The 27574-nt window shown below is 34.5% G+C and overlaps 5 protein-coding genes across 6 annotated transcripts; 1 reads left to right on the forward strand and 4 right to left on the reverse strand.

Moving 5' to 3' along the window:
- Window positions 1-2608: 2608 nt before the first annotated feature.
- On the reverse strand, window positions 2609-27323 carry LOC143541882 (uncharacterized). 2 transcript variants are annotated; one of them, XM_077034578.1, is made up of 6 exons: window positions 27294-27323; window positions 12473-12541; window positions 9620-10554; window positions 4322-5299; window positions 2853-3824; window positions 2609-2662 (listed from the first exon to the last, which is right to left on the reverse strand). In XM_077034578.1, the coding sequence occupies exons 4-6, from the start codon at window positions 5147-5149 to the stop codon at window positions 2639-2641; spliced, it is 1824 nt and encodes a 607-aa protein (XP_076890693.1). In that variant the 5' UTR covers window positions 5150-5299; window positions 9620-10554; window positions 12473-12541; window positions 27294-27323; the 3' UTR covers window positions 2609-2638. The 2 variants fall into 2 exon arrangements, with proteins under 2 accessions (XP_076890693.1, XP_076890694.1); XM_077034579.1 differs by lacking the exons at window positions 9620-10554; window positions 12473-12541; window positions 27294-27323 and having other exon boundaries at window positions 4322-5618.
- LOC143541873 (uncharacterized) lies at window positions 7444-8424 on the forward strand. The gene has a single exon (XM_077034572.1). The coding sequence runs from the start codon at window positions 7444-7446 to the stop codon at window positions 8422-8424; it is 981 nt and encodes a 326-aa protein (XP_076890687.1).
- On the reverse strand, window positions 8923-10536 carry LOC143541874 (receptor-like protein kinase HERK 1). The gene is made up of 3 exons (XM_077034573.1): window positions 9766-10536; window positions 9620-9667; window positions 8923-8979 (listed from the first exon to the last, which is right to left on the reverse strand). The coding sequence occupies exons 1-3, from the start codon at window positions 10534-10536 to the stop codon at window positions 8923-8925; spliced, it is 876 nt and encodes a 291-aa protein (XP_076890688.1).
- On the reverse strand, window positions 20240-22980 carry LOC143541879 (putative receptor-like protein kinase At2g23200). The gene is made up of 3 exons (XM_077034576.1): window positions 21966-22980; window positions 20498-21469; window positions 20240-20307 (listed from the first exon to the last, which is right to left on the reverse strand). Exons 2-3 carry the CDS (start codon window positions 21398-21400, stop codon window positions 20284-20286), a joined length of 927 nt encoding a protein of 308 aa, XP_076890691.1. The 5' UTR covers window positions 21401-21469; window positions 21966-22980; the 3' UTR covers window positions 20240-20283.
- On the reverse strand, window positions 22130-23064 carry LOC143541876 (putative receptor-like protein kinase At2g23200). The gene is made up of 2 exons (XM_077034574.1): window positions 23053-23064; window positions 22130-22942 (listed from the first exon to the last, which is right to left on the reverse strand). The coding sequence occupies exons 1-2, from the start codon at window positions 23062-23064 to the stop codon at window positions 22130-22132; spliced, it is 825 nt and encodes a 274-aa protein (XP_076890689.1).
- Window positions 27324-27574: the final 251 nt, after the last annotated feature.

Consider the following 27574-nt stretch of genomic DNA (forward strand, 5'->3'; position numbering starts at 1 on the left):
ATCCAGACACACGTGTACTCGGTCTGAGTTGTTTTTATTATCTACCTTGTGACTTGAGGGATCACGTAATCCCTTAAAATTTAGAGATCGCGTAATCTCATATTTGACTGACTGTTTTAGATAAACAACCCGTTTATCTGACTAACTGAAAAAGGTTTAACGTATTCACCTGTATGGTCGGTGTGATTGATAAAAACCTTGCTTGATTGAGAATGATTGTTAACCTATAAACAAATAGGTTTGAATGATCACCTTGTTGATTTATTTTGTTTAGACTGCAAACCTTAAGTCTGGTTTTTTACCTTGATTAGGTTTACGAATGTTTTGAGATCATGATTGTATTTGGTGTGACGTTTGATATAGCATGCTTTGGCCTAATAGAGTCTATCACGTTGGTAAACTTCTCCAGGTAAGTAAACAGGTCCCGCGGTTGATTGAGATTTATACGAATTACTTACCTTAAGCAAGAAGAGTCTACTAATGATATCTCCCTTCCAGTTACTACATGCCCGTCAAAATATAATTTTATATAACATTACCCTTATAGAAGTAATGTTTATCGAAAACTGTTTTGTGAATATATTTGAAAATGCTTTCAAGGTTAAAGGCCATAGCCTTGACTGAGTCTAAGCTATCTATAATATGATTGAAATAGCTTAACTTAGATTTTACCTTAATGAATGCTCGGGATACTAGTACTAAGGCAGAGTGATTGTTAGATTGACAAAACTTCACTTCCAACTCGCTTATGTTGATCAACAGAACGTCAGAGCTTCGTTTCTTGCAGGTTTCACGAGAAAACTGGACCTCGGAACTTCATAGCATTCGGGCATGTATTTCAACGCTAAGTGTGTGTTTGTGATGGTGAATGTGGGATGAATGAGGTTCAATCCCGTAGCCCCCTTTTATAGGCAAAGTTTTGGGGACCGTCGCGTAGCGGGATGGGCATTTCCTTAGGCCATCGCGTAGCGCGACACCGCGATTATCCTGAAGCTACCATGTGGTGACACGTGGTTGGCCACGTGTCCCTGGTTTGCTTAATGGGGTATCGCGTAGCGCGACGCCCCCATTTTCAGAACTCCTAGGGAATGGCATCGCGTAGCGCGATGATCAAATCTGTTCACCCATCGCGTAGCGCGATGGGTCTGAAAACCCAAAATTTTCGTCTTAACCCCCTTAAGTTTCAGAATTGTCGTTTTTGGTCCAAAATTGAACAGGTTCTTCTCGAGGTGTTACATAAATGAATCGAAAATATCGAAACCAAACCGAAAAAACTAACCAAAAGAAGCAAAAAAAAAATGAACTCGAACCAAACCGATACCCAAAAAACCAACCAAGCGGAACAAAAAAACGATACTGGGTCGGGTAGAAACGGTTTGGGTCGGTGGCGGGCCAGTTTAGGCTGATACATTGTGGTAATCGGTAGAGCGGGGGAAGGGTTGGCGAGGGTCGGGTTGATTGTTTCCAATTTATTGGCCAACCAAACACGTCAGGAATGGAATTGAGATTCCAATTCCAACGAATTTCCATTCTTATTGGAATGTTTAAATTTCAAATTCAATTACTTTAAATTCCAATTCCTACACGAATTCTAATTCCAATTCCAAAATATTCCGAAAACCAAGCGCCCCCTTAGGGATTTTATTTTTTGTTGGAGAAGAAAAGAGTGTTTGTTTGTTGGAGAAAAAGAGAACGTTTGGTAGAGATGAAGGTGGGTTGTTTATTAAATAGATAATTTAATTTCTTTTTTTTTCTTTTAATGTTGAACGGTCTCATGAATGTTAGAAATAAACCAGGCCCACCACATTCCATCATGGCCCCACCATTATTCCCCTATGCCGCCTCAATATATGATATAACCCCCCACCTAATGCCGCCCGGTGCGTTGTTAGGGGTGGCAACACCCTTGAGGCCGCCAACAATGATGAGTCTTAGTGAAACAGTCATCACATGCATGTTTCTAATACTTTTTAATACTTTTTTGAACAAATAAATGTGGTTTAGGAAATTAAACTCACCAATTGCAATAATATTGGCCCATTGAAAGCTTACTAAACGACATCTAGACTGAATGAAGCTGATTTAACAATTTAACCAGGTAACAAACCTGTTGTGTTGCGACGACGAGGTGACACAAATTCGATCAGTATTTGTTAAGTTCGTTGCAACACTGATCGACACTAAATCAATAAATTAAATCTGAGCGGCCCAAAAACATTATCAGCATGCGTATAGGTCATGATCAAGCAACATGAATTCAGTTGGTATCCGTTAGGTTCATTATGGTATCAAAACTAAACTGCCTGAAAGAAAAACCTGGGCGTTGAGGTGCAACACGGGTTTGTTAGTATCGGTTAGGTTCGTTATTGTACTGGAACTAAACCCATAAAGTTATTACACCTAACTAATATATTTAAAACTATTAAAAAAACAACAATATAATACCCTTAAAAAGATTGCGACACCAAGCTTCAATTTTTATCCTATGTATAGTTGTTTTACTAATTTACAAAAAGTATTGACTGGAAATTAGTAATCATAGGAATACAAACATTTTGAAGCTCATTATTTGATTTGAATCCCACGCATAATCATCCCTCTTCTCTCTCTCTCTCTCTAGTAACCCGAATAATATCATCTATATTCCACGGCCTCGGAGGACCTGAAAAACATACAAACATCAAATACAGTATAATTTGAAACAACAATTAAAAATCTTAATAAACGGAAAATATATATAAAAAGACCAAGTATAACAAATAATAATAATAATAATACTTGACTTTTATAGTGATCAAGTATATGTGAAGAGAAGAAATTAAGAATGTGGTACTTGGAGAATATAGACTTACTTGAAAGTTTAATGCGCTCTCAAGTTCCTTAATCACCAGGTCCAATGTAGGACGCTTGACGGCTTCTTCCAGACAAAGAGATGCAATTTTTAAAAACTTGGTCTCGGATCTTTTATCGGGTGAAGTGAAAATGCCTTCACTCGTTTCTTCCTTTAGCTTAGGATCCATAATTCTGTGTATGGTTCCATCATTGGAACATTTGTGTGCAATGGGTGCAAGCCCTTTATCATTTTCTTTTAGGTAAACAGGATCATAAGCCACCTTCCCACATAAGATTTCAAAAAGAATAACTCCAAAAGAGTAAACATCATATTCTCTTTTCCATTGACCTGTTGTTTCATATTCTGGATCCACATACACTTTCATGCCTATCTCTTGATTGTCTGGGCGTGAGTTGGAGATCACAAAGTAACCAATTTTTGGCCTTTGGTTCTTGTCTAACAGAATGTTGGCACTCTTTATGTCAATGTGTATTATCCTTGGCGTGTTGACTATCATGGTGTGAAGGTGATTGAGTCCACGTGCAATCTCAAGGCACATGTGTAGACGGCGCGTCCATGTAAAACTGTCAATTTTATTAACGTTTTTCAAATAGGCGTCGAGGGTTATCTCAGGCAGAGACTCGTAGACAAGGATCATTTCATCACCTTCATCACAAAAGCCAAGAAGGGAAACAATGTTGACATGCTTATAACTAGTACGCATTTCAAATTCTTCAAAGAATTTTTTTTTCCCTTGCCCGGTGCCATCTCTACTAGTGATGTGTTTTATAGCCACAATCATGCATTTATTGGAAGATTCACCCTTATTCTTCCCTTCTGTTGCCAACAAACTATTGCTGCCAAAATGATCAAGTTTAGCTCTGTACACCGTACCGGTTGTATCTAAACCAATTTGGTACATTTCAGCAAAGTTCTCCGTAGCCAACACTATATCGCTGAGTCGAAACCTTGAGAGTATCACGGTTTCTCCCTGCAACATCATGTGGTAAAATGAATAAGAATGCAGTATATGAAAACTATGTAATTAAACATTTCCCTTCAAACTGATACCACATCTTTTTGTATTTTCTTTTCTCCAAAGTGATGCGTGATTGATTTTTTTTTAAAAAAAAAATTATGAGTTATAAAAGGATCCTTTGTGCACTCTTTATGTTACAATCCTTTTATTTAATCACCCTTTGTTCATATTTATGTATACACGTGCATATGAATTGAATTATAAACAGAAAATGACGATAAATATCGTTAAAAAACTAAAAAATGAAAATGAATTGATGACAAAATTGATGTTAAAAAAATTGGAAACCTCCTAAACAAGTTAATTTGTATTTTATGTATTCTAAAATAAAGTGAGAATAGTTTTTACCATCCTTTTAAATGTTACAGACCATATTTGGTATTTTTAAAAGGAATCAAGCATGAAGCATTTGAAGAAAAACAAAGTATTCTTTTTAAATATCGACTTACTTGCAACTTTAATGCATTTTGAAGTTCCTTAATGACCACTTCGATTGTTGGGCGCTTGACTTGAGTTTCTGCTAAACACTGATATGCAATTTTTGAAAACACGAGGAATGAATCTTGATTGGGTCTTCTATTAAAAGTAAAAATGTGACCATCATCTTCTTCGATTATTTTAGGATCAATTAACTCCTTTAGTGTTTCTTCATTGAACCGTCTCCTTGCAATTGGTGCAAGCCCCAAGTCATTTTCGTTAATGTAAACTGAATCATACGCCACTTTCCCAGATAGGATCTCAAATAAAACTACTCCAAAGGAATACATATCTGATTCTTTTTTATATTTACCTGTAGCCAAATATTCTGGGTCCATATATAATGTTGTCCCTGCAATATTTCTTGAATAGATAGAGCTAGGTTGTTGATTCATAGGATGTGATTTAGAGAGCCCAAAGTCAGCAAGCTTCGCGTTCATATTTTCATCAAATAAAATGTTATCACTCTTTATATCCCGATGTATTATCCTTGGTTTTCCCTCCATGTTGGTGTGAAGGTAATTAATTCCATTCGCAATATCAAGGCAAATTTGTATTCTTTGTGTCCAAGTAAGAACAACCGTGTCACTACTTATCAAATAATCAGCAAGGCTTCCTTTAAAAGCAAACTCATTCACAAGAATCATTTCACCAGCTTCTTTGCAAAAGCCAATAAGAGAGACGACATTTGGATGCTTACAACTAGAAAGCAATGCAATTTCTGTTAAGAACCCTTGTTTAGCTTGCTCGTCTACTCCTTTAATCCTTTTTATAGCTACAGTTTTGCTTATTTTAGACATTTCATCTTTACTCTTCCCTTCCGTTGATGGCGATCCTTCGGTATCTAAAAAGTCAAGTTTTGCTTTGTACACATCAGCATGCCCGCCAGACCCAACAAAATGTGCTTTGTTAAAATTGTCTGTGGCTCGCTTTATTTCTCTTAGTAGGATCTACAAGAAATCCATATACAAAATTATGCATCAAGTGAGAAGGGGAGAATGTGAGCTTGTAAATGTCAGCAGGAATGTTAATGAAACTAGATAGAAAATTATGCACATACAAATCTATGCATCAAGTGAGAAGGGGAGAATTCGGTATAAGGTATTCATGATGGGCTCAGTTCGGTTTTGGTTTTTTCAACATTGGCACTAGGGTTGGAAGTTTTTTTAGGCAAACAGTTTGTTTTTATATTTTTAGTATATGACCCGACCCACACTGAACCCCAAAAGTTAATATTTAACGATAGACTAACGGCACTCAAAAATGTATGGCCTCCATGATGAAAAAAGTTCTTGGGTTCGGCATCACAAGGTGCTTGTATATAAATAGGATAGTAAGCATGTAAAGAACAGAAGTCAGTCACTTTCTAGGTGATTAGTATATAAAATCATCTTGTTTGTTTATAACAGAGTTTTTTTTATGGACATTATCAATGCTGGTAATTTCGGACTCCAAGTCACAAATCCGTGAACTTAGGGACCAATATTGACAAGACGGCCATAGTTGGTTAAGTGTTTTAGTTAGATTATAACAAATTGGTTATATCTATTAATTAGTTACAATTCGTATCATAGAGTCTAGGTTAGCTAAATAAACCGAGTTGCAGTTTACATTATAATCAAGTTTTTTGAGTTATATTATTAAACATTTGGGAGTAATCTAATTTTGTTTTGTTAATTTGTTTGTTCTTCAATATTGATTCACCACAACTTATAAATTGAATCCAAGGTTCCTACCAAATAAACAAAATTTTAAAATTACGGTAACTACCTAAAACTTGTACTTATAAGACTACTGAACTAATTTATGTTAGATATTAATCCTTCACGTGTAAAGTTTAGGGATTAATTATGTCAAAGTGTCAAAAGTATGTTTAGTTAGTAGATGTTATTTATGCATTCTAGGAGGGTCAAACATGTAAAACATTAAATTAGGTTAGATTGAATCGGTGTTTATGAACCGATGCTTCACTTCATTGTACCCCATCAACATCTATAAATACTTCAAGAAATCAATGAAATCATAATCCTTTTTTGCAAACTGATCATTGTTGTTTGATTATTATTTTATCAATCTCCATCTTATTTCTTATTTCTGGGCAACAATTGGCATCAGAGCCACGTTTGTGTTCAATTGAAATTGATCATTAATAGTCGATCCTTGAATCGGTACTGGATTTCCATCAGAAAGTGAGAGGCTTTGAATTGGAATTGATTGTGAGAAACAATCAGAAAATAGAATATCAAATCATAGATCACATGTTTGTGATTCTATTCTGATTTGTTTAGAAAGTTTTATAATATTGGTTGTGCAATTGGATTGCCAAATTAGATTATTTGTTATTTCATTTGTTGAAATTGCAATCTTCAATTGCGTTTGTTCGTTGAAAAAATCTATTCGATCAGATATTCTTTTCTGGTTTATTGAAATTGAAATTGAAATTGCAAATAAAATTGATTAGAAGCAACAATTGTTGTTGTTTTTAGCCCTGGTAATAACTGATAGAATAATCCAACGGGTTTGGATCGATCCTTTGGTTATCAGCTTTTTTGTTCATTTTTTTGAAAGTAATAGTCAATCTGTTTTGCTTTTTTGTATGGTGGTAATCGAATAAAAGTATAATTCGTGTTGTAATCAGAATTGATTCTGATAGTATTTTATTCTCAAATAGTATTCATAAGTCAAATAACAAACGTTTGTTGTTTGTTGTAAATCTACAAAGCATAAGTTGTTTTGTTGTTTGTTGAAATCGGGAAGGAAAAAAACCAAACACCATTTGGTGTTTTGATATTTCTTCATACTTTTAACCAAATTACCCTAATTTGGTATATTGTTTTAATCATTAAAATCAAGAAAGATTTGTTCTTTTCTAAATCAAAACTAAAAGTTTTGATAAATAAACCAAATATTGGGTCGTTGGTATCCATTAATATATATTTGGTTTAAAGTTTATATATTTAGTCATACAAAGATTTGTTCTTTATTTATACAAGAACCAAGTTTTTTAAACTTTGTTTTGGTTCTTACAAGTGTAAAAGGTTATTGAAACTTTTAATTATACTTTGTGTATAATTATCATTCTTGAGTGGTGATCATGTCGGAAAATCCAAAAGATAAGAATGCCATCGTGACTTATAAAGAGTCGGGATTGTCCCTTGCGAATTACCAATGTCCTATGTTAAAGTCTACAAATTATACAACATGGGCAATTCGAATGAAGATCATATTAGATGCAAATGGTCTTTGGGAAACGATAGAGCCCACTAGTGAAACAAATGCGGATGTAAAGAAAGATAAGTGCGCAATTGCATTTTTGTTTCAAACTCTATCAGAAGATCTACTTCTACAAGTGGCAGAATGTAAAACTGCAAGAGAAGTGTGGGATACACTTAAAACAATACATCTTGGTGCAACACAAGTGCAACAGGCACGGTTGCAAAGCATCAAGTCTGAATTTGATAAGTTGCAAATGAAAGACGATGAGACTATCGATTCTTTCATAACGAGGCTAACAAATATTGTTAGTAAGGCAACTAGTTGTGGTGCAAAATTTGAGCCGCCCACGTTAGTAAGAAAAATCTTGACCTCTATGCCCGATAGATTTTTGCAAATAATTGCTTCAATAGAGCAATTTACGGATCTGGACGGTGTATCCGTAGATGATATCATCGAAAGGCTTAAAACCTTCGAAGAAAGGATTAAGTCTAAAAGAGGAACTGTGACTGATTATCAAGATAACCTATTGTTCACGCAACACGACAATGAACATGGTCGTGGCCATCAGTTTGGAAATTGTGGACGAGGTAAGTTCCGCCCATCGCGAGGACGAGGCATGAAAAATTATGAAGATAGAGAGGAAACCTCTTTTAAATCAGAAAAATTTGACAATAAACCACGAGAAAATAATAGCGAGCACCCCACAACAAGCACAAAAGATAAGTCTCGCGTCGTGTGTTATAAATGTGGTAAGGTTGGACATTATGCCTATGAATGTCCAAATCGAAAACACAAGAATGGCAAGGCTCTCTTAGCTGAAAGTGAAGATGAAGAGCCAACCCCCTTGATGTCGATATAAAGACGACAAAAGTTGATCATGCGATATGATCAAAATGTAAAAGAAAGTAGTGTGAAGCAAGGATCGTGTGAAGCAAGGATCGTGTGAAGCAAAGTGAAATTGTGTGAAGCAAACCCTGAGAAACAAATCGTGAGAAGCAAAGTCATGAGAAACAAATCGTGAGAAGCAAAGTCGTGAGAAACAAATCGTGGGAAGCAAAATAAAGTCGTGAGAAGCAAACGAATTCGTGTGAAGTAAATCAAATGGACCATTCAATGAAAGGAAGGAAGCCATAGTTCAAGATTAAAGAATAATGGCGTGAAAAGACGAAGAAAGAAGATTTGAAGATCAGAAGACTCTATCTTTACATGTTCGTGATTAAGGGGGTGAATGTTAGATATTAATCCTTCACATGTAAAGTTTAGGGATTAATTATGTCAAAGTGTCAAAAGTATGTTTAGTTAGTAGATGTTATTTATGCATTCTAGGAGGGTCAAACATGTAAAACATTAAATTAGGTTAGATTGAATCGGTGTTTATGAACCAATGCTTCACTTCATTGTACCCCATCAACATCTATAAATACTTCAAGAAATTAATGAAATCATAATCCTTTTTTTTGCAAACTCATTGTTGTTTGATTATTATTTTATCAATCTCCATCTTATTTCTTATTGCAATAATTTAAATAGTTTGAAACAACAATACCCTCTTGGTTTCAAAAGTTAGTTTCAAAAGTGTGAAGACATGTAAGCTAAAACTTAAAATATTATTGAGTACACACTTTTTAAAAGTGTGGAGAAATATCTGTTAAGGAATGTCAACTAACCGAAAAAATGAGCACCATTTTTTTAAATTTCACATTTACACCATATTGATTTTGTAATTTTGGTGCTTAAAAATGGTTTTCTATTTATGTGAGGAAATACTCTACTCCAATCATAAATATTTGATGAGGAAGGCCAAATTCAAATAAACTAAAAGAAAATTAAATTTAGTTAAATGGTTGCTTGTATTGTAGTGAAAACTTTATAAACTTTATTTATCATTATCACCTCAAACTAATATAAGGAAAGTAATTATTGAAGGGTGTAAAATGGTGTCTCTCTCCATCAGTGTGTGGGCTTGTGGGTTCGAGTCCAGACAATTATGTAGATTTTAGGAATATGATTGGTAGGTGTGTGTTAGATATTAAGAGTTAGAAAAAGAAATTTACCTCCAAGTTGTTGGATGGTGTAGCTTCCTCTCCAGCTTTTGGGTGTTCCTTTTATACAAATTACCACAATGGAAAATAAAGTTGTAAACATAAAAGTAATAATGTGAAAATGATGAAACAGAAAAAAAACAAAAGAACTGGCTTACAAGATCATGTTCCCATTGAAGTTCCAACACCTCGTTAAGTTCTCTGACAATCTGATCCATAGTTGGACGTTGTGCAGGTTGTTGATTCAAGCACTTGTAAGCTATGCTTGTAAAGAGTGTCAACGTTTGTGTATCCATCTGTTTCCTTAAATTAGGATCAATTATCCCCTCTGGTTCTTCGTCAAGACCGTCGTTTGTAATCTTTGGTTTCTTCCCACAAAGGACTTCAAGCAATAACACACCAAAAGAGTAAACATCATATTTGGGTGTCAAATTATTGGTGTCAAAGTAGCGAGAGAAGAGAAGGCGATGCCTCCAACTTTGAGGATATTTTGTGGAAAGTTCAAAACCATATATCTTTGGTTCCCAATCTTCATCTAAAATTATTTTAGAGCTATTGATATCACAATGTATGACATCATAATGGATGTGATTCAATCCTCGTGCAACACCTAAGCATATTTGTAGTCTTTGGGGCCATGTGAGAGTTGGACCACTTAGATGTTGTTTGAGAGTTCCATGAAATGCTTTGTAAATGATGATCTTTTCATTATTTTCATCACAATACCCAAAAAAAGGGGCGATATTCTTATGTTCAAAACTCTTAATCATTCCAATCTCTGTTTGCAACTCGTCTCCTAGCCCATGCTTATAATCCAGTCTTTGTACGACCAAATTGCCATGCAATAAAAGTTCTCCTTTGTACACCTTTCCTAGTGTACTTATCGTTATCAGATTTTCATGAGAGAAGTTGTTGGTGGCAGATATCATCTTTTCAAGAGCGTATCTCTAATTAAATCCAAAGAGAAAAAAACTAGAGATGAATATCATCATCGTCATCATCATACTCAGTAAGTCTCACCAATAGCAAAGCTATGGTACAACTATTTTTGATATATAAATAAAAGCAGCATCTAAAGTTTATAACCTATGGAAACAAATCATTTATATAGAGAGGGAGAGAGAGAAAGAGCCCAACGGCTCTTTTGACGAAAATAAAAAATAACTATAAAATTAAAATCTATATAAACAATCAAACTAGCAATATATCTTCACACCTCTATCACCAACCAATCTTTTTTCTCTACATCTACACCTATATTATTATTATACCTTTTTTTAATATGGATTATACATCATCGGATTCGTCTGACAAGGACGAGCTACTTATGAAAGCCGCTATAGTCACGATCCAATACATTAAACATCATGTGGAAAGTTTGCATCCAATGACTATACAACATACAATCGATTAGAATTGCGTAGCCATGAACGAACTGCTTCTACATGATTATTTTGATAACGACCCCGTCTATGAAGAAAAAGCTTTTAGATGTTAGTTTCGCATGAGTCAAAATCTGTTTTTACACACAAAATTTTTGCCCCCTCTCCTATTCAAAAGCGTACGTTGGCTACTCGTCAACTTGCATTAGCGTATGGCGGTTCGTAGACTCGTGTCATGAATGCCTAGTCACCTACACTTTTGCCCCTCAACTTTACACACATATTTCTTTTATTATTATTCTTCAACCAACTTTCCTCATGATTTTTAAAAGGCCATAAAATTTTTCATAAGCTAATATTAAAAGAAATTACACCATGAAAACGAACATTTTATTCTCTTTAATTCGAGTGTGGTATAGCTATAGGTCTTTGTTGGTTCAAAAAAAAGTAACATGTTATGTGATTATCAGTGTATGTTTGTTACCACTCACATCGTGCGGGTACCTCTAGTATGTATACACACACACACACACATAGAGGTGAATACGCTGGGGAACCATCAAGCAAACGAACTTCGATTAAACCCATTCCAATGGTGTTGGAACTAGCTCATCAAACCTTAGCCCTAAAGCTAAACCTTAAAACCGTACTTCTAAACCCTAAGCTAAACCCTATAATCTAAAAGCTTAACCCTAAATATTTACAATTAAGGTTCTACGAGCTGGTTCCTATGCCGCTAAAATGAGTTAAATCGGAGTTTGTTTGATCAATAGTTCTTCGGTTCCCCACTTTTTTGTGGTTCCCTAATGAAGCTCCCTATACACACATATACACACAAAGAGATAAATGAGATCATTTGAGAACCCACCTAAGTTGTGAGAACTTGAAAGAACTCCACTTAACAATATTTTTTAAAAAACAAAAAAATATTATGTCTTATAAGTTACACCTAAAAAATATTTACGTGGATCGACTTTTAAAATATGTGTAACAAACGTTTACACTACAACATGAAAAGTAAATACATGTATAAATTTACATAATGAAAATGTTCGTTAAATACATGTATAAATTTACATAATGAAAATGTTCGTTACACCTACTATTAAGAAAAAGGCGTATCATCTATTAACTTGGTATTTGTGATAACATAGTCCACATCATTAGTTACACAATCTATTTCATTATTTATATATAATCCACGTAATATACAAAATTAACACTTTTATTAACATTTGACCTACAAATGTTTAAATGGTGAAATACACGATGAACTTATGTTTTCATACAAAAATGTTTAACGTGACTTTGTAAATAGACCCGAAAAAAAATCAGTCAGAAAAAACTCATCTATTGAAATTTATCTTTTAAAAATATTGAACTATGACCGGTTGATAAAATGCCCTACTGTTTTCTTACTCAAGTAATGAGGTCATATAAAGTTTTGTCTATTCCAAGGTAGCAATGTTAAAGGCAGTAGTACCTCTGGTTTGGCAGCGTCCATAAACCTTAGTGCTGTCCTCAGCAAAAGAAAGCTTGCTCGCAATTGCGACTGCAAAAGAAAATGGGCAACTTATAGATACTTTTTATCCGATTATATGGTTTCCACAAATGACAAACAATAAATTAGTGTAGGGGCTTTACTTCCCCTATAATGCCCAAAGGGAATGGTGTAGGTGCTTTATCAAAGAGATGATAACTTAGTAATGTTTGTTTTGAGTTTGTCTTTGTCATTACAGATTCAGGCTCCCATTTAAATTCGATCTATCTGCATAAGGTTTTGACTTTAGATTCGATCTATTTACTATGATATTAAGAAGACAAATGAGGGTTTTGGCGTGTGGGAAGATCAAGATGAAAATGAACATGTGCCAATGAATTTGGAAACATCAGATATAATGGTGGATAATGATATGGTATATGTCTATCTATGTGTTTAACTAAAATGTGTTTTGAGATCATTACATTGATCTTTAAATATCTGTTTAGGAGGAGGTTGAGATGGAGGATATTTCCTGACGAATCTATTATTGATATTGATGCTTGAGATTGTGGAAATCAGCTTGCAGTGGTTGAGTATGTTGAAGAATCTATTATTGATATTTCTGACGAATCTATTATTGATATTGATGCTTGAGATTGATATTTCTGACGAATCTATTGTTGATATTTCTGACGAATCTTTGTGCCCATTTTAATCTGTCATGCTACAAAGGGTCAAACTATGTGAATTGGTTAACTTTCTAAAATGAGTCCAGATAACGGATCTTTTTTTTGAAAAAAAAAATCTAATTGGTTAAGGTAAAACAGTTTGCTTGAAGTCAACTTTTAAACACACCATTTTTTAAATTATGTGTAGAACTTTAGATGCCCTGTTGGTTAAATTATGAATATATTTTATTTTTTTATATAAAGATGCTCCCCACCGCATAACGTAGAGTAGCCGTCCCCTAGTTGTAATAAGCTTGAGGTCTAGCACTAAATTTCTTAAAACTTCGTCAGGTTGTGTAATTTTGTTAAAAAAACAAACGATTTTTGTTGAAAAGATAAAAAGGCAACTAAAAGAATAAAAATGAAATCCATGTTGCTCAATGTTACCAAAGGATTTATATGTGTTCCTCTTAAGTGATAAGGGTTCAAGTTGTCTTGTGAGTATAATGATATAGATTTAGGAGTAAGATTTAGGGGTGTGTGAGTTTGTGGTTAAAAAAAATGATACAAAAATATACGAAATGTACACATCAGTAACTAAATTTGGATTGAAATGTATGAAAATATCTGAATGAGGAAGGATCGCGGTGTTAATCTTCCTAGACTAAGTTCAAAACTCCAGATCAAAGCAATCATATATTTAACAGAAACAATACGAATCAATATGCATGCGAATGTGTGTATTCTGAAAAAAGAAAATAAAAGGGGAGGATTATTATTACCTTAGCGTTGGAAAATTGGTCCGGGTGAGTATATTGGTTTTGCTTTCGAATATCATTGGAGATTTTTTTGATAGAGAGAGCAATTTGAAAATTTCTCAAAGCCCTCTCCAAGGAATGCTTCTTCGGAACATTAACTTCCTTCGAAAGCTCTTCCATTTCTCAACAGTCTTACACAACCCCGAAACGAATCTGTGAGAGAAATCGAACTAGAGTTCAATCCGGCTACTTGTATACTTAGCATAACATTTAAGTAGTTTTAATTCATAATCAAAAAACAACCAAACGATTTACAATGAAGTGGCAGTTAAGCGGGCAACAAGCTGCGCTGCAACCCCTTTTTAGATAGCAAACTCAATTCTATTAAAAATAAAGTTTTGGTTCTTATAGACCGATAAATTACTATGCATTTCTGAACTCTGTTCAGATGGTCACGGCATAACATTAATAATAGAGACTAAGGAAAAAAACAAGATATATAAACATTAATCTAAGAGATTTAGAAAAACCCGCTGGTGCTAGAGTCTGTCAAACATAGTCCACTTACTTTGACTATATATTAAAAAATTCAAAAAAATCACCGACAGAGCTAATTAATTACTCCAGTTGATTTAAAATTGTGATACGGCTATTTGTTTATTTGATTTTTTAAAGCTATATATCTAGTGGAAGTATTTTATGTATAAGAGCATTCTCATCTCATCTCTTATCTTCAAACAAAAAAGTATACTAAAACTTACTTTATTTTCTGTCTCCATTTTAATTAAATAATATTTTTTATAACTTTTATCACTTCCTTTTCTCTTTCCTTCACTCACAACCACTTTTAAAATATATTAAAAAATTATAAAGGATGAACAGTAACTTTTATATTAAAAAATTATAGAGGATGAACAGTAACTTTTCAAATTTAGGTTGAAAATCCGATTTTCAGATAGTTCATTTCAGTTTCCGATATCTAAAATTTCGGATACCGAATTTAGAAACATTAACATCTAGCGATCTTAATATCTTATTAAACTGAAATTGGTAATTCAGTTCACTTTGTTTCTCAAATTGAAACAAAGGTTCGAATACTATATTTTGAAACACGAAGGAAAAAAATGAAAATGAACTTTAAGTGAATGAAATACAGGAACAAACTCGTATGTAATTGCATACCAAAATCATCGATTGCTTAATTGTTGGTCTGCTGGATCCGGCGAGAACCGTCATCACCACTATTGAATCAGCCGATAATCCATAGCTGCTCCACGTACAAGATACCGCGTCACTGTTCAATCCTTCTACAAGTAATTTCACCAATTTTAAGTTATCTGACGGTTTCAGTTCGGAGTCGTAGCGGTTTCAATGATTGAAAGAAAATGGGTATTACGGTTAACGATATATCTATCTAAAATCCTAAATATATATAAACCAAACATTTAAAAGCTCTTGTTATTCTTAAATTCTCTTAAGCCGTCATATTTCTTTATTTATAGATGAAGGCTTCTTATGCGTTTTACCCTAATTCACGGCCTAACTCTTAATTGGGTTATAACATCTTATTAAATTAAAAATTCATCTTACCAAATATTTGATATGAAAATCCTATAAAATAGAGATATACTAAAAACTAATATCTAATTTTTTTAAAAAAATATATTATTTATAATTAACAATTTTATAGCAAACAAAGTAAGCGGGTCATGGGTCACTGATGGTTGGGTAAAAGTTAGTTATTATTATATATTAATTAGTTAGATTAGTTAAATAATTGAATGAACATTGGTACTTCAAGCATTGTTTACGCATTTCAGGATATTGGAAGCTATGGAGCATAACGAGGATATTTACGGGTTTGGAACGAAGATCGAGAAGTGAAAGATTGGAAGTGCACGCATCACGAGGCAGTAAAGAAAATAAAAAATGCAGAAAAATTACATATTCGCGATGCGCGAAGATGCAAAGAAGGGCAACTTCGCGATACGCGAAGTTGCAGGATGTCGGCCGCGACTATTTTGTCCTTCGCGATACGCGAAGAAGTATGCTGGGACATCTTCGCAAGTCGGCCAAAAATCTAGGTTTTGCCTTATATAAACCCCTTAACCTCCTCATTCGGCTATTAACGATTTCCAAAGGCAAAAGAGGCTGTGTAAGACGATCTTCCACTATTCCAAGGCTTCCGGTTCATCACGGGTTTGCATGATCATCAAGATAAGTGATATAAACCAATATACCAATATACCCTTAATAAAAGGAAATATTTGTTAAATTATTGACCAAAAGACAATAATTGAGATCATTAAAAACCAATATACCTTTAATAAAAGGAAATATTTGTTAAATTTAAAGATAAGGAAGTTCAAATCGATGGGATTTTTGAATTTTTAAAAGCTAACTTAGATTTTCTTTTAAAAGTATCATTATTTTGGTATATTGCAAACCTAGTTAGGATCCGATGTTGAGTTGAGTTGTATGTGTTTTCAGGAGAAATTAAAGGGGAGAATTGTTACCTTTATGCAACGTTGGTCCTGCTATATCCTCAAAGCTTCAGTGGACCTTTATAGATCTGATAGGCCACTGAAAATCAAAACGAGTCCAAGAGAAATCCGGCGATTTGGCGGAGGGTTAAAGCAAAATAAAATGTTAATCTGAACTTGTGACTAATAAAAGATTCATGCCACTTGGCCAATAAAAAAATAAACCACATCATCGAAGAAGTTTATTACTTTGAGTTGTAATATAAAAAGTTAAACGCGTTTTTCAAACGCCATCTCCTCGTCGCTTTCCACGGTATTCTTTCTTTCTTTCTTTTGGATTTTTGTTCTTGGCTTTTTTTTACTTTGTTTTGAGGTGGTTGAAGGTATTTATACTATGGTTTGGGGTCCACTTGTGTTACTTTCAGGTACTTGGGTTTTGGGTAGTTGGGAAGACATATCGGGCACTATCAGTTGGTAAAATATATTGGAGAACGTTTGTGGGCTTTGAGGGGGTGTCATTACCGGTCGATAAAGCCCTTGTTGGTTGGAAAAGGAAATCGAACAGGAAAAACTGACTAAAACGAAACAAAACAATTAATACCGAAAAGAAATGAAACTGAAAAAACCTATCTAAACGAACCAAAAAAACCGAAACCGAGCCGGAGCGAATTCGAAAAACTGACCAAAAGAAGCAAAAACACGAACTCGAACCGTACAGAAACCCAAAAAACCAACCTAAACTGTCACACCCCGACTTAGAGTCTAGGCGTGACACCCGTAGTTGGTACCTGTTTTAAAAATATATCAGAGTTGCGGGTTATTAGCGGAAGTCTTTGGTTAAAATAAAATATTAATTTATTGTGAAAATCTTTTGGATAATAAATATCCAAGTATTTTTGGTTTCAAACCTTTGTTTACATTATTTTATTTATTTAAAACTGAGTCATTTCCATCTGCGAGCTTCTATCTTCAAGAATGACTTTAATTCCTTGCTATATGTGCTATACTTGCTTTCCTGTAATGAGGGGAAAAATACGTCAGCGATATGCTGGTGAATCGTTGACTCTGAAAACATTTGACTGACAAGATAGTTTTGGAACAAACTCAGCAGAAACGTCTCTTATTTCTGGGAACTTGTGCCACTGCCATACACACACAATTTTGGTTCTCTAAGAACTAATGCCCATTGGAGAACTTTCGTTATGACTGTTTAGCCTGCGGCCACATAGCCTTGATTGATAGACTAGACAGTTATGTTTAGATCCAGACACACGTGTACTCGGTCTGAGTTGCTTTTATTATCTACCTTGTGACTTGAGGGATCACGTAATCCCTTAAAATTTAGAGATCGCGTAATCTCATATTTGACTGACTGTTTAAGATAAACAACCCGTTTATCTGACTAACTGAAAAAGGTTTAACGTATTCACCTGTATGGTCGGTGTGATTGATAAAAACCTTGCTTGATTGAGAATGATTGTTAACCTATAAACAAATAGGTTTGAATGATCACCTTGTTGATGTATTTTGTTTAGACTGCAAACCTTAAGTCTGGTTTTTTACCTTGATTAGGTTTACGAATGTTTTGAGATCATGATTGTATTTGGTGTGACGTTTGATATAGCATGCTTTGGCCTAATAGAGTCTATCACGTTGGTAAACTTCTCCAGGTAAGTAAACGGGTCCCGCGGTTGATTGAGATTTATACGAATTACTTACCTTAGGCAAGAAGAGTCTACTAATGATATCTCCCTTCCAGTTACTACATGCCCGTCAAAATATAATTTTATATAACATTACCCTTATAGAAGTAATGTTTATCGAAAACTGTTTTGTGAATATATTTGAAAATGCTTTCAAGGTTAAAGGCCATAGCCTTGACTGAGTCTAAGCTATCTATAATATGATTGAAATAGGTTAACTTAGATTTTACCTTAATGAATGCTCGGGATACTAGTACTAAGGCAGAGTGATTGTTAGATTGGCAGAACTTCACTTCCAACTCGCTTATGTTGATCAACAGAACGTCAGAGCTTCGTTTCTTGCAGGTTTCACGAGAAAACCGGACCTCGGAACTTCATAGCATTCGGGCACGTATTCCAACGCTAAGTGTGTGTTTGTGATGGTGAATGTGGGATGAATGAGGTTCAATCCCGTAGCCACCTTTTATAAGCAAAGTTTTGGGGACCGTCGCGTAGCGCGATGGGCCTTTCCTTAGGCCATCGCGTAGCGCGACACCGCGATTATCCTGAAGCTACCATGTGGTGACACGTGGTTGGCCACGTGTCCCTGGTTTGCTTAATGGGGTATCGCGTAGCGCGGCCCCCCCTTTTTCAGAACTCCTAGGGAATGGCATCGCGTAGCGCGATGATCAAATCTGTTCACCCATCGCGTAGCGCGATGGGTCTGAAAACCCAAAATTTTCGTCTTAACCCCCTTAAGTTTCAGAATTGTCGTTTTTGGTCCAAAATTGAACAGGGTCTTCTCGAGGTGTTACATAAACGAATCGAAAATATTGAAACCAAACCGAAAAAACTAACCAAAAGAAGCAAAAAAAAAATGAACTCGAACCAAACCGATACCCAAAAAACCAACCAAGCGGAACAAAAAAACGATACTGGGTCGGGTAGAAACGGTTTGGGTCGGTGGCGGGCCAGTTTAGGCTAATACATTGTGGTAATCGGTAGAGCGGGGGAAGGGTTGGCGAGGGTCGGGTTGATTGTTTCCAATTTATTGGCCAACCAAACACGTCAGGAATGGAATTGAGATTCCAATTCCAACGAATTTCCATTCTTATTGGAATGTTTAAATTCCAAATTCAATTACTTTAAATTCCAATTCCTACACGAATTCTAATTCCAATTCCAAAATATTCCGAAAACCAAGCGCCCCCTTAGGGATTTTATTTTTTGTTGGAGAAGAAAAAAGTGTTTGTTTGTTGGAGAAAAAGAGAACATTTGGTAGAGATGAAGGTGGGTTGTTTATTAAATAGATAATTTAATTTCTTTTTTTTTCTTTTAATGTTGAACGGTCTCATGAATGTTGGAAATAAACCAGGCCCACCACATTCCATCATGGCCCCACCATTATTCCCCTATGCCGCCTCAATATATGATATAACCCCCACCTAATGCCGCCCGGTGCGTTGTTAGGGGTGGCAACACCCTTGAGGCCGCCAACAATGATGAGTCTTAGTGAAACAGTCATCACAAGCATGTTTCTAATACTTTTTAATACTTTTTTGAACAAATAAATGTGGTTTAGGAAATTAAACTCACCAATTGCAATAATATTGGCCCATTGAAAGCTTACTAAACGACATCTAGACTGAATGAAGCTGATTTAACAATTTAACCAGGTAACAAACCTGTTGTGTTGCGACGACGAGGTGACACAAATTCGATCAGTATTTGTTAAGTTCGTTGCAACACTGATCGACACTAAATCAATAAATTAAATCTGAGCGGCCCAAAAACATTATCAGCATGCGTATAGGTCATGATCAAGCAACATGAATTCAGTTGGTATCCGTTAGGTTCATTATGGTATCAAAACTAAACTGCCTGAAAGAAAAACCTGGGCGTTGAGGTGCAACACGGGTTTGTTAGTATCGGTTAGGTTCGTTATTGTACTGGAACTAAACCCATAAAGTTATTACACCTAACTAATATATTTAAAACTATTAAAAAAACAACAATATAATACCTTTAAAAAGATTGCGACACCAAGCTTCAATTTTTATCCTATGTATAATTGTTTTACTAATTTACAAAAAGTATTGACTGGAAATTAGTAATCACAGGAATACAAACATTTTGAAGCTCATTATTTGATTTGAATCCCACGCATAATCATCCCTCTTCTCTCTCTCTCTCTCTCTCTAGTAACCCGAATAATATCATCTATATTCCACGGCCTCGGAGGACCTGAAAAACATACAAACATCAAATACAGTATAATTTGAAACAACAGTTAAAAATCTTAATAAACGGAAAATATATATAAAAAGACCAAGTATAACAAATAATAATAATAATAATACTTGACTTTTATAGTGATCAAGTATATGTGAAGAGAAGAAATTAAGAATGTGGTACTTGGAGAATATAGACTTACTTGAAAGTTTAATGCGCTCTCAAGTTCCTCAATCACCAGGTCCAATGTAGGACGCTTGACGGCTTCTTCCAGACAAAGAGATGCAATTTTTAAAAACTTGGTCTCGGATCTTTTATCGGGTGAAGTGAAAATGCCTTCACTCGTTTCTTCCTTTAGCTTAGGATCCATAATTCTGTGTATGGTTCCATCATTGGAACATTTGTGTGCAATGGGTGCAAGCCCTTTATCATTTTCTTTTAGGTAAACAGGATCATAAGCCACCTTCCCACATAAGATTTCAAAAAGAATAACTCCAAAAGAGTAAACATCATATTCTCTTTTCCATTGACCTGTTGTTTCATATTCTGGATCCACATACACTTTCATGCCTATCTCTTGATTGTCTGGGCGTGAGTTGGAGATCACAAAGTAACCAATTTTTGGCCTTTGGTTCTTGTCTAACAGAATGTTGGCACTCTTTATGTCAATGTGTATTATCCTTGGCGTGTTGACTATCATGGTGTGAAGGTGATTGAGTCCACGTGCAATCTCAAGGCACATGTGTAGACGGCGCGTCCATGTAAAACTGTCAATTTTATTAACGTTTTTCAAATAGGCGTCGAGGGTTATCTCAGGCAGAGACTCGTAGACAAGGATCATTTCATCACCTTCATCACAAAAGCCAAGAAGGGAAACAATGTTGACATGCTTATAACTAGTACGCATTTCAAATTCTTCAAAGAATTTTTTTTTCCCTTGCCCGGTGCCATCTCTACTAGTGATGTGTTTTATAGCCACAATCATGCATTTATTGGAAGATTCACCCTTATTCTTCCCTTCTGTTGCCAACAAACTATTGCTGCCAAAATGATCAAGTTTAGCTCTGTACACCGTACCGGTTGTATCTAAACCAATTTGGTACATTTCAGCAAAGTTCTCCGTAGCCAACACTATATCACTGAGTCGAAACCTTGAGAGTATCACGGTTTCTCCCTGCAACATCATGTGGTAAAATGAATAAGAATGCAGTATATGAAAACTATGTAATTAAACATTTCCCTTCAAACTGATACCACATCTTTTTGTATTTTCTTTTCTCCAAAGTGATGCGTGATTGATTTTTTTTTAAAAAAAAATTATGAGTTATAAAAGGATCATTTGTGCACTCTTTATGTTACAATCCTTTTATTTAATCACCCTTTGTTCATATTTATGTATACACGTGCATATGAATTGAATTATAAACAGAAAATGACGATAAATATCGTTAAAAAACTAAAAAATGAAAATGAATTGATGACAAAATTGATGTTAAAAAAATTGGAAACCTCCTAAACAAGTTAATTTGTATTTTATGTATTCTAAAATAAAGTGAGAATAGTTTTTACCATCCTTTTAAATGTTACAGACCATATTTGGTATTTTTAAAAGGAATCAAGCATGAAGCATTTGAAGAAAAACAAAGTATTCTTTTTAAATATCGACTTACTTGCAACTTTAATGCATTTTGAAGTTCCTTAATGACCACTTCGATTGTTGGGCGCTTGACTTGAGTTTCTGCTAAACACTGATATGCAATTTTTGAAAACACGAGGAATGAATCTTGATTGGGTCTTCTATTAAAAGTAAAAATGTGACCATCATCTTCTTCGATTATTTAGGATCAATTAACTCCTTTAGTGTTTCTTCATTGAACCGTCTCCTTGCAATTGGTGCAAGCCCCAAGTCATTTTCGTTAATGTAAACTGAATCATACGCCACTTTCCCAGATAGGATCTCAAATAAAACTACTCCAAAGGAATACATATCTGATTCTTTTTTATATTTACCTGTAGCCAAATATTCTGGGTCCATATATAATGTTGTCCCTGCAATATTTCTTGAATAGATAGAGCTAGGTTGTTGATTCATAGGATGTGATTTAGAGAGCCCAAAGTCAGCAAGCTTCGCGTTCATATTTTCATCAAATAAAATGTTATCACTCTTTATATCCCGATGTATTATCCTTGGTTTTCCCTCCATGTTGGTGTGAAGGTAATTAATTCCATTCGCAATATCAAGGCAAATTTGTATTCTTTGTGTCCAAGTAAGAACAACCGTGTCACTACTTATCAAATAATCAGCAAGGCTTCCTTTAAAAGCAAACTCATTCACAAGAATCATTTCACCAGCTTCTTTGCAAAAGCCAATAAGAGAGACGACATTTGGATGCTTACAACTAGAAAGCAATGCAATTTCTGTTAAGAACCCTTGTTTAGCTTGCTCGTCTACTCCTTTAATCCTTTTTATAGCTACAGTTTTGCTTATTTTAGACATTTCATCTTTACTCTTCCCTTCCGTTGATGGCGATCCTTCGGTATCTAAAAAGTCAAGTTTTGCTTTGTACACATCAGCATGCCCGCCAGACCCAACAAAATGTGCTTTGTTAAAATTGTCTGTGGCTCGCTTTATTTCTCTTAGTGGGATCTACAAGAAATCCATATACAAAATTATGCATCAAGTGAGAAGGGGAGAATGTGAGCTTGTAAATGTCAGCAGGAATGTTAATGATACTAGATAGAAAATTATGCACATACAAATCTATGCATCAAGTGAGAAGGGGAGAATTCGGTATAAGGTATTCATGATGGGCTCAGTTCGGTTTTGGTTTTTTCAACATTGGCACTAGGGTTGGAAGTTTTTTTAGGCAAACAGTTTGTTTTTATATTTTTAGTATATGACCCGACCCACACTGAACCCCAAAAGTTAATATTTAACGATAGACTAACGGCACTCAAAAATGTATGGCCTCCATGATGAAAAAAGTTCTTGGGTTCGGCATCACAAGGTGCTTGTATATAAATAGGATAGTAAGCATGTAAAGAACAGAAGTCAGTCACTTTCTAGGTGATTAGTATATAAAATCATCTTGTTTGTTTATAACAGAGTTTTTTTTATGGACATTATCAATGCTGGTAATTTCGGACTCCAAGTCACAAATCCGTGAACTTAGGGACCAATATTGACAAGACGGCCATAGTTGGTTAAGTGTTTTAGTTAGATTATAACAAATTGGTTATATCTATTAATTAGTTACAATTCGTATCATAGAGTCTAGGTTAGCTAAATAAACCGAGTTGCAGTTTACATTATAATCAAGTTTTTTGAGTTATATTATTAAACATTTGGGAGTAATCTAATTTTGTTTTGTTAATTTGTTTGTTCTTCAATATTGATTCACCACAACTTATAAATTGAATCCAAGGTTCCTACCAAATAAACAAAATTTTAAAATTACGGTAACTACCTAAAACTTGTACTTATAAGACTACTGAACTAATTTATGTTAGATATTAATCCTTCACGTGTAAAGTTTAGGGATTAATTATGTCAAAGTGTCAAAAGTATGTTTAGTTAGTAGATGTTATTTATGCATTCTAGGAGGGTCAAACATGTAAAACATTAAATTAGGTTAGATTGAATCGGTGTTTATGAACCGATGCTTCACTTCATTGTACCCCATCAACATCTATAAATACTTCAAGAAATCAATGAAATCATAATCCTTTTTTGCAAACTGATCATTGTTGTTTGATTATTATTTTATCAATCTCCATCTTATTTCTTATTTCTGGGCAACAATTGGCATCAGAGCCACGTTTGTGTTCAATTGAAATTGATCATTAATAGTCGATCCTTGAATCGGTACTGGATTTCCATCAGAAAGTGAGAGGCTTTGAATTGGAATTGATTGTGAGAAACAATCAGAAAATAGAATATCAAATCATAGATCACATGTTTGTGATTCTATTCTGATTTGTTTAGAAAGTTTTATAATATTGGTTGTGCAATTGGATTGCCAAATTAGATTATTTGTTATTTCATTTGTTGAAATTGCAATCTTCAATTGCGTTTGTTCGTTGAAAAAATCTATTCGATCAGATATTCTTTTCTGGTTTATTGAAATTGAAATTGAAATTGCAAATAAAATTGATTAGAAGCAACAATTGTTGTTGTTTTTAGCCCTGGTAATAACTGATAGAATAATCCAACGGGTTTGGATCGATCCTTTGGTTATCAGCTTTTTTGTTCATTTTTTTGAAAGTAATAGTCAATCTGTTTTGCTTTTTTGTATGGTGGTAATCGAATAAAAGTATAATTCGTGTTGTAATCAGAATTGATTCTGATAGTATTTTATTCTCAAATAGTATTCATAAGTCAAATAACAAACGTTTGTTGTTTGTTGTAAATCTACAAAGCATAAGTTGTTTTGTTGTTTGTTGAAATCGGGAAGGAAAAAAACCAAACACCATTTGGTGTTTTGATATTTCTTCATACTTTTAACCAAATTACCCTAATTTGGTATATTGTTTTAATCATTAAAATCAAGAAAGATTTGTTCTTTTCTAAATCAAAACTAAAAGTTTTGATAAATAAACCAAATATTGGGTCGTTGGTATCCATTAATATATATTTGGTTTAAAGTTTATATATTTAGTCATACAAAGATTTGTTCTTTATTTATACAAGAACCAAGTTTTTTAAACTTTGTTTTGGTTCTTACAAGTGTAAAAGGTTATTGAAACTTTTAATTATACTTTGTGTATAATTATCATTCTTGAGTGGTGATCATGTCGGAAAATCCAAAAGATAAGAATGCCATCGTGACTTATAAAGAGTCGGGATTGTCCCTTGCGAATTACCAATGTCCTATGTTAAAGTCTACAAATTATACAACATGGGCAATTCGAATGAAGATCATATTAGATGCAAATGGTCTTTGGGAAACGATAGAGCCCACTAGTGAAACAAATGCGGATGTAAAGAAAGATAAGTGCGCAATTGCATTTTTGTTTCAAACTCTATCAGAAGATCTACTTCTACAAGTGGCAGAATGTAAAACTGCAAGAGAAGTGTGGGATACACTTAAAACAATACATCTTGGTGCAACACAAGTGCAACAGGCACGGTTGCAAAGCATCAAGTCTGAATTTGATAAGTTGCAAATGAAAGACGATGAGACTATCGATTCTTTCATAACGAGGCTAACAAATATTGTTAGTAAGGCAACTAGTTGTGGTGCAAAATTTGAGCCGCCCACGTTAGTAAGAAAAATCTTGACCTCTATGCCCGATAGATTTTTGCAAATAATTGCTTCAATAGAGCAATTTACGGATCTGGACGGTGTATCCGTAGATGATATCATCGAAAGGCTTAAAACCTTCGAAGAAAGGATTAAGTCTAAAAGAGGAACTGTGACTGATTATCAAGATAACCTATTGTTCACGCAACACGACAATGAACATGGTCGTGGCCATCAGTTTGGAAATTGTGGACGAGGTAAGTTCCGCCCATCGCGAGGACGAGGCATGAAAAATTATGAAGATAGAGAGGAAACCTCTTTTAAATCAGAAAAATTTGACAATAAACCACGAGAAAATAATAGCGAGCACCCCACAACAAGCACAAAAGATAAGTCTCGCGTCGTGTGTTATAAATGTGGTAAGGTTGGACATTATGCCTATGAATGTCCAAATCGAAAACACAAGAATGGCAAGGCTCTCTTAGCTGAAAGTGAAGATGAAGAGCCAACCCCCTTGATGTCGATATAAAGAGGACAAAAGTTGATCATGCGATATGATCAAAATGTAAAAGAAAGTAGTGTGAAGCAAGGATCGTGTGAAGCAAGGATCGTGTGAAGCAAAGTGAAATTGTGTGAAGCAAACCCGTGAGAAACAAATCGTGAGAAGCAAAGTCATGAGAAACAAATCGTGAGAAGCAAAGTCGTGAGAAACAAATCGTGGGAAGCAAAATAAAGTCGTGAGAAGCTGGGACATCATTTGAGTGAAGGTTAGTCTTGGTTACCCAAATTCTTTTAACAAGCTGAAGATTTTATATCAATTTCTTCAAATTTCATGATGTGTTTTACAGTGAAGACAAATAGACGCAATTTCGCATCTTGTAAATATATAGGAATCTTAAGTGTTGCAGTAGCCAAAATGATGAGATGGCTTTCCCTCTTTATAGAGAAATATATTTCAGAACCACAAGAACTAACAAGCATCAACAAGTCCATCCAATTTGCTATTTTTTTCCACCCTTGTTTTAATAGTTTATCAAAATACAATCTTTTGGTACTGTAGTTTAGATAGTTTTGTAAATTTTGGGGAGTTTAATCTTTCGTTTGGCATCCGTCGCAGCGCATGGGTTTATTAGCGCGAGTTTAGAGGCGTTACATGATAAAAGACAACGAAGCAGAGATGTGTAGAACTTTAGATGCCCTATTGGTTAAATTATGAATATATTTTATTTTTTATATAAAGATGCTCCCCACCGCATAACGTAGAGTAGCCGTCCCCTAGTTGTAATAAGCTTGAGGTCTAGCACTAAATTTCTTAAAACTTCGTCAGGTTGTGTAAATTTGTTAAAAAAACAAACGATTTTTGTTGAAAAGATAAAAAGGCAACTAAAAGAATAAAAATGAAATCCATGTTGCTCAATGTTACCAAAGGATTTATATGTGTTCCTCTTAAGTGATAAGGGTTCAAGTTGTCTTGTGAGTATAATGATATAGATTTAGGAGTAAGATTTAGGGGTGTGAGTTTGTGGTTAAAAAAAATGATACAAAAATATACGAAATGTACACATCAGTAACTAAATTTGGATTGAAATGTATGAAAATATCTGAATGAGGAAGGATCGCGGTGTTAATCTTCCTAGACTAAGTTCAAAACTCCAGATCAAAGCAATCATATATTTAACAGCACAATACGAATCAATATGCATGCGAATGTGTGTATTCTGAAAAAAGAAAATAAAAGGGGAGGATTATTATTACCTTAACGTTGGAAAATTGGTCCGGGTGAGTACATTGGTTTTGCTTTCGAATATCATTGGAGATTTTTTTGAGAGAGAGAGCAATTTGCCAATTTCTCAAAGCCCTCTCCCAGGAATGCTTCTTCGGAACATTAACTTCCTTCGAAAGCTCTTCCATTTCTCAACAGTCTTACACAATCCCGAAACGAATCTGTGAGAGAAATCGAACTAGAGTTCAACCCGGCTACTTGTATACTTAGCATAACATTTAAGTAGTTTTAATTCATAATCAAAAAACAACCA

Source organism: Bidens hawaiensis, unplaced genomic scaffold (genome assembly GCF_021521415.1).
Source record: "Bidens hawaiensis isolate Kalapana, Puna unplaced genomic scaffold, B.hawaiensis_p1.1 tig00012719_1, whole genome shotgun sequence".
In the NCBI taxonomy this organism is placed as follows: Eukaryota; Viridiplantae; Streptophyta; class Magnoliopsida; order Asterales; family Asteraceae; genus Bidens; species Bidens hawaiensis.

Bases quoted from the DNA above. Each gene is read 5' to 3' on its own strand.
- LOC143541882 (XM_077034578.1), bottom strand. From the start codon at position 5,149: ATGTCTAAAATAAGCAAAACTGTAGCTATAAAAAGGATTAAAGGAGTA. The intron at 3,825-4,321 runs GTAAGTCGATAT...ATGATGTTGCAG, and splicing joins AAAATGCATTAAAGTTGCAA to GGAGAAACCGTGATACTCTC. The intron at 2,663-2,852 runs GTAAGTCTATAT...TATGTTTTTCAG, and splicing joins AGAGCGCATTAAACTTTCAA to GTCCTCCGAGGCCGTGGAAT.
- LOC143541873 (XM_077034572.1), top strand. From the start codon at position 7,444: ATGTCGGAAAATCCAAAAGATAAGAATGCCATCGTGACTTATAAAGAG.
- LOC143541874 (XM_077034573.1), bottom strand. From the start codon at position 10,536: ATGATATCTGCCACCAACAACTTCTCTCATGAAAATCTGATAACGATA. The intron at 9,668-9,765 runs GTAAGCCAGTTC...TTTGTATAAAAG, and splicing joins TTCAATGGGAACATGATCTT to GAACACCCAAAAGCTGGAGA. The intron at 8,980-9,619 runs GTAAATTTCTTT...AAGTATTTATAG, and splicing joins CACCATCCAACAACTTGGAG to ATGTTGATGGGGTACAATGA.
- LOC143541879 (XM_077034576.1), bottom strand. From the start codon at position 21,400: ATGTACCAAATTGGTTTAGATACAACCGGTACGGTGTACAGAGCTAAA. The intron at 20,308-20,497 runs GTAAGTCTATAT...TATGTTTTTCAG, and splicing joins AGAGCGCATTAAACTTTCAA to GTCCTCCGAGGCCGTGGAAT.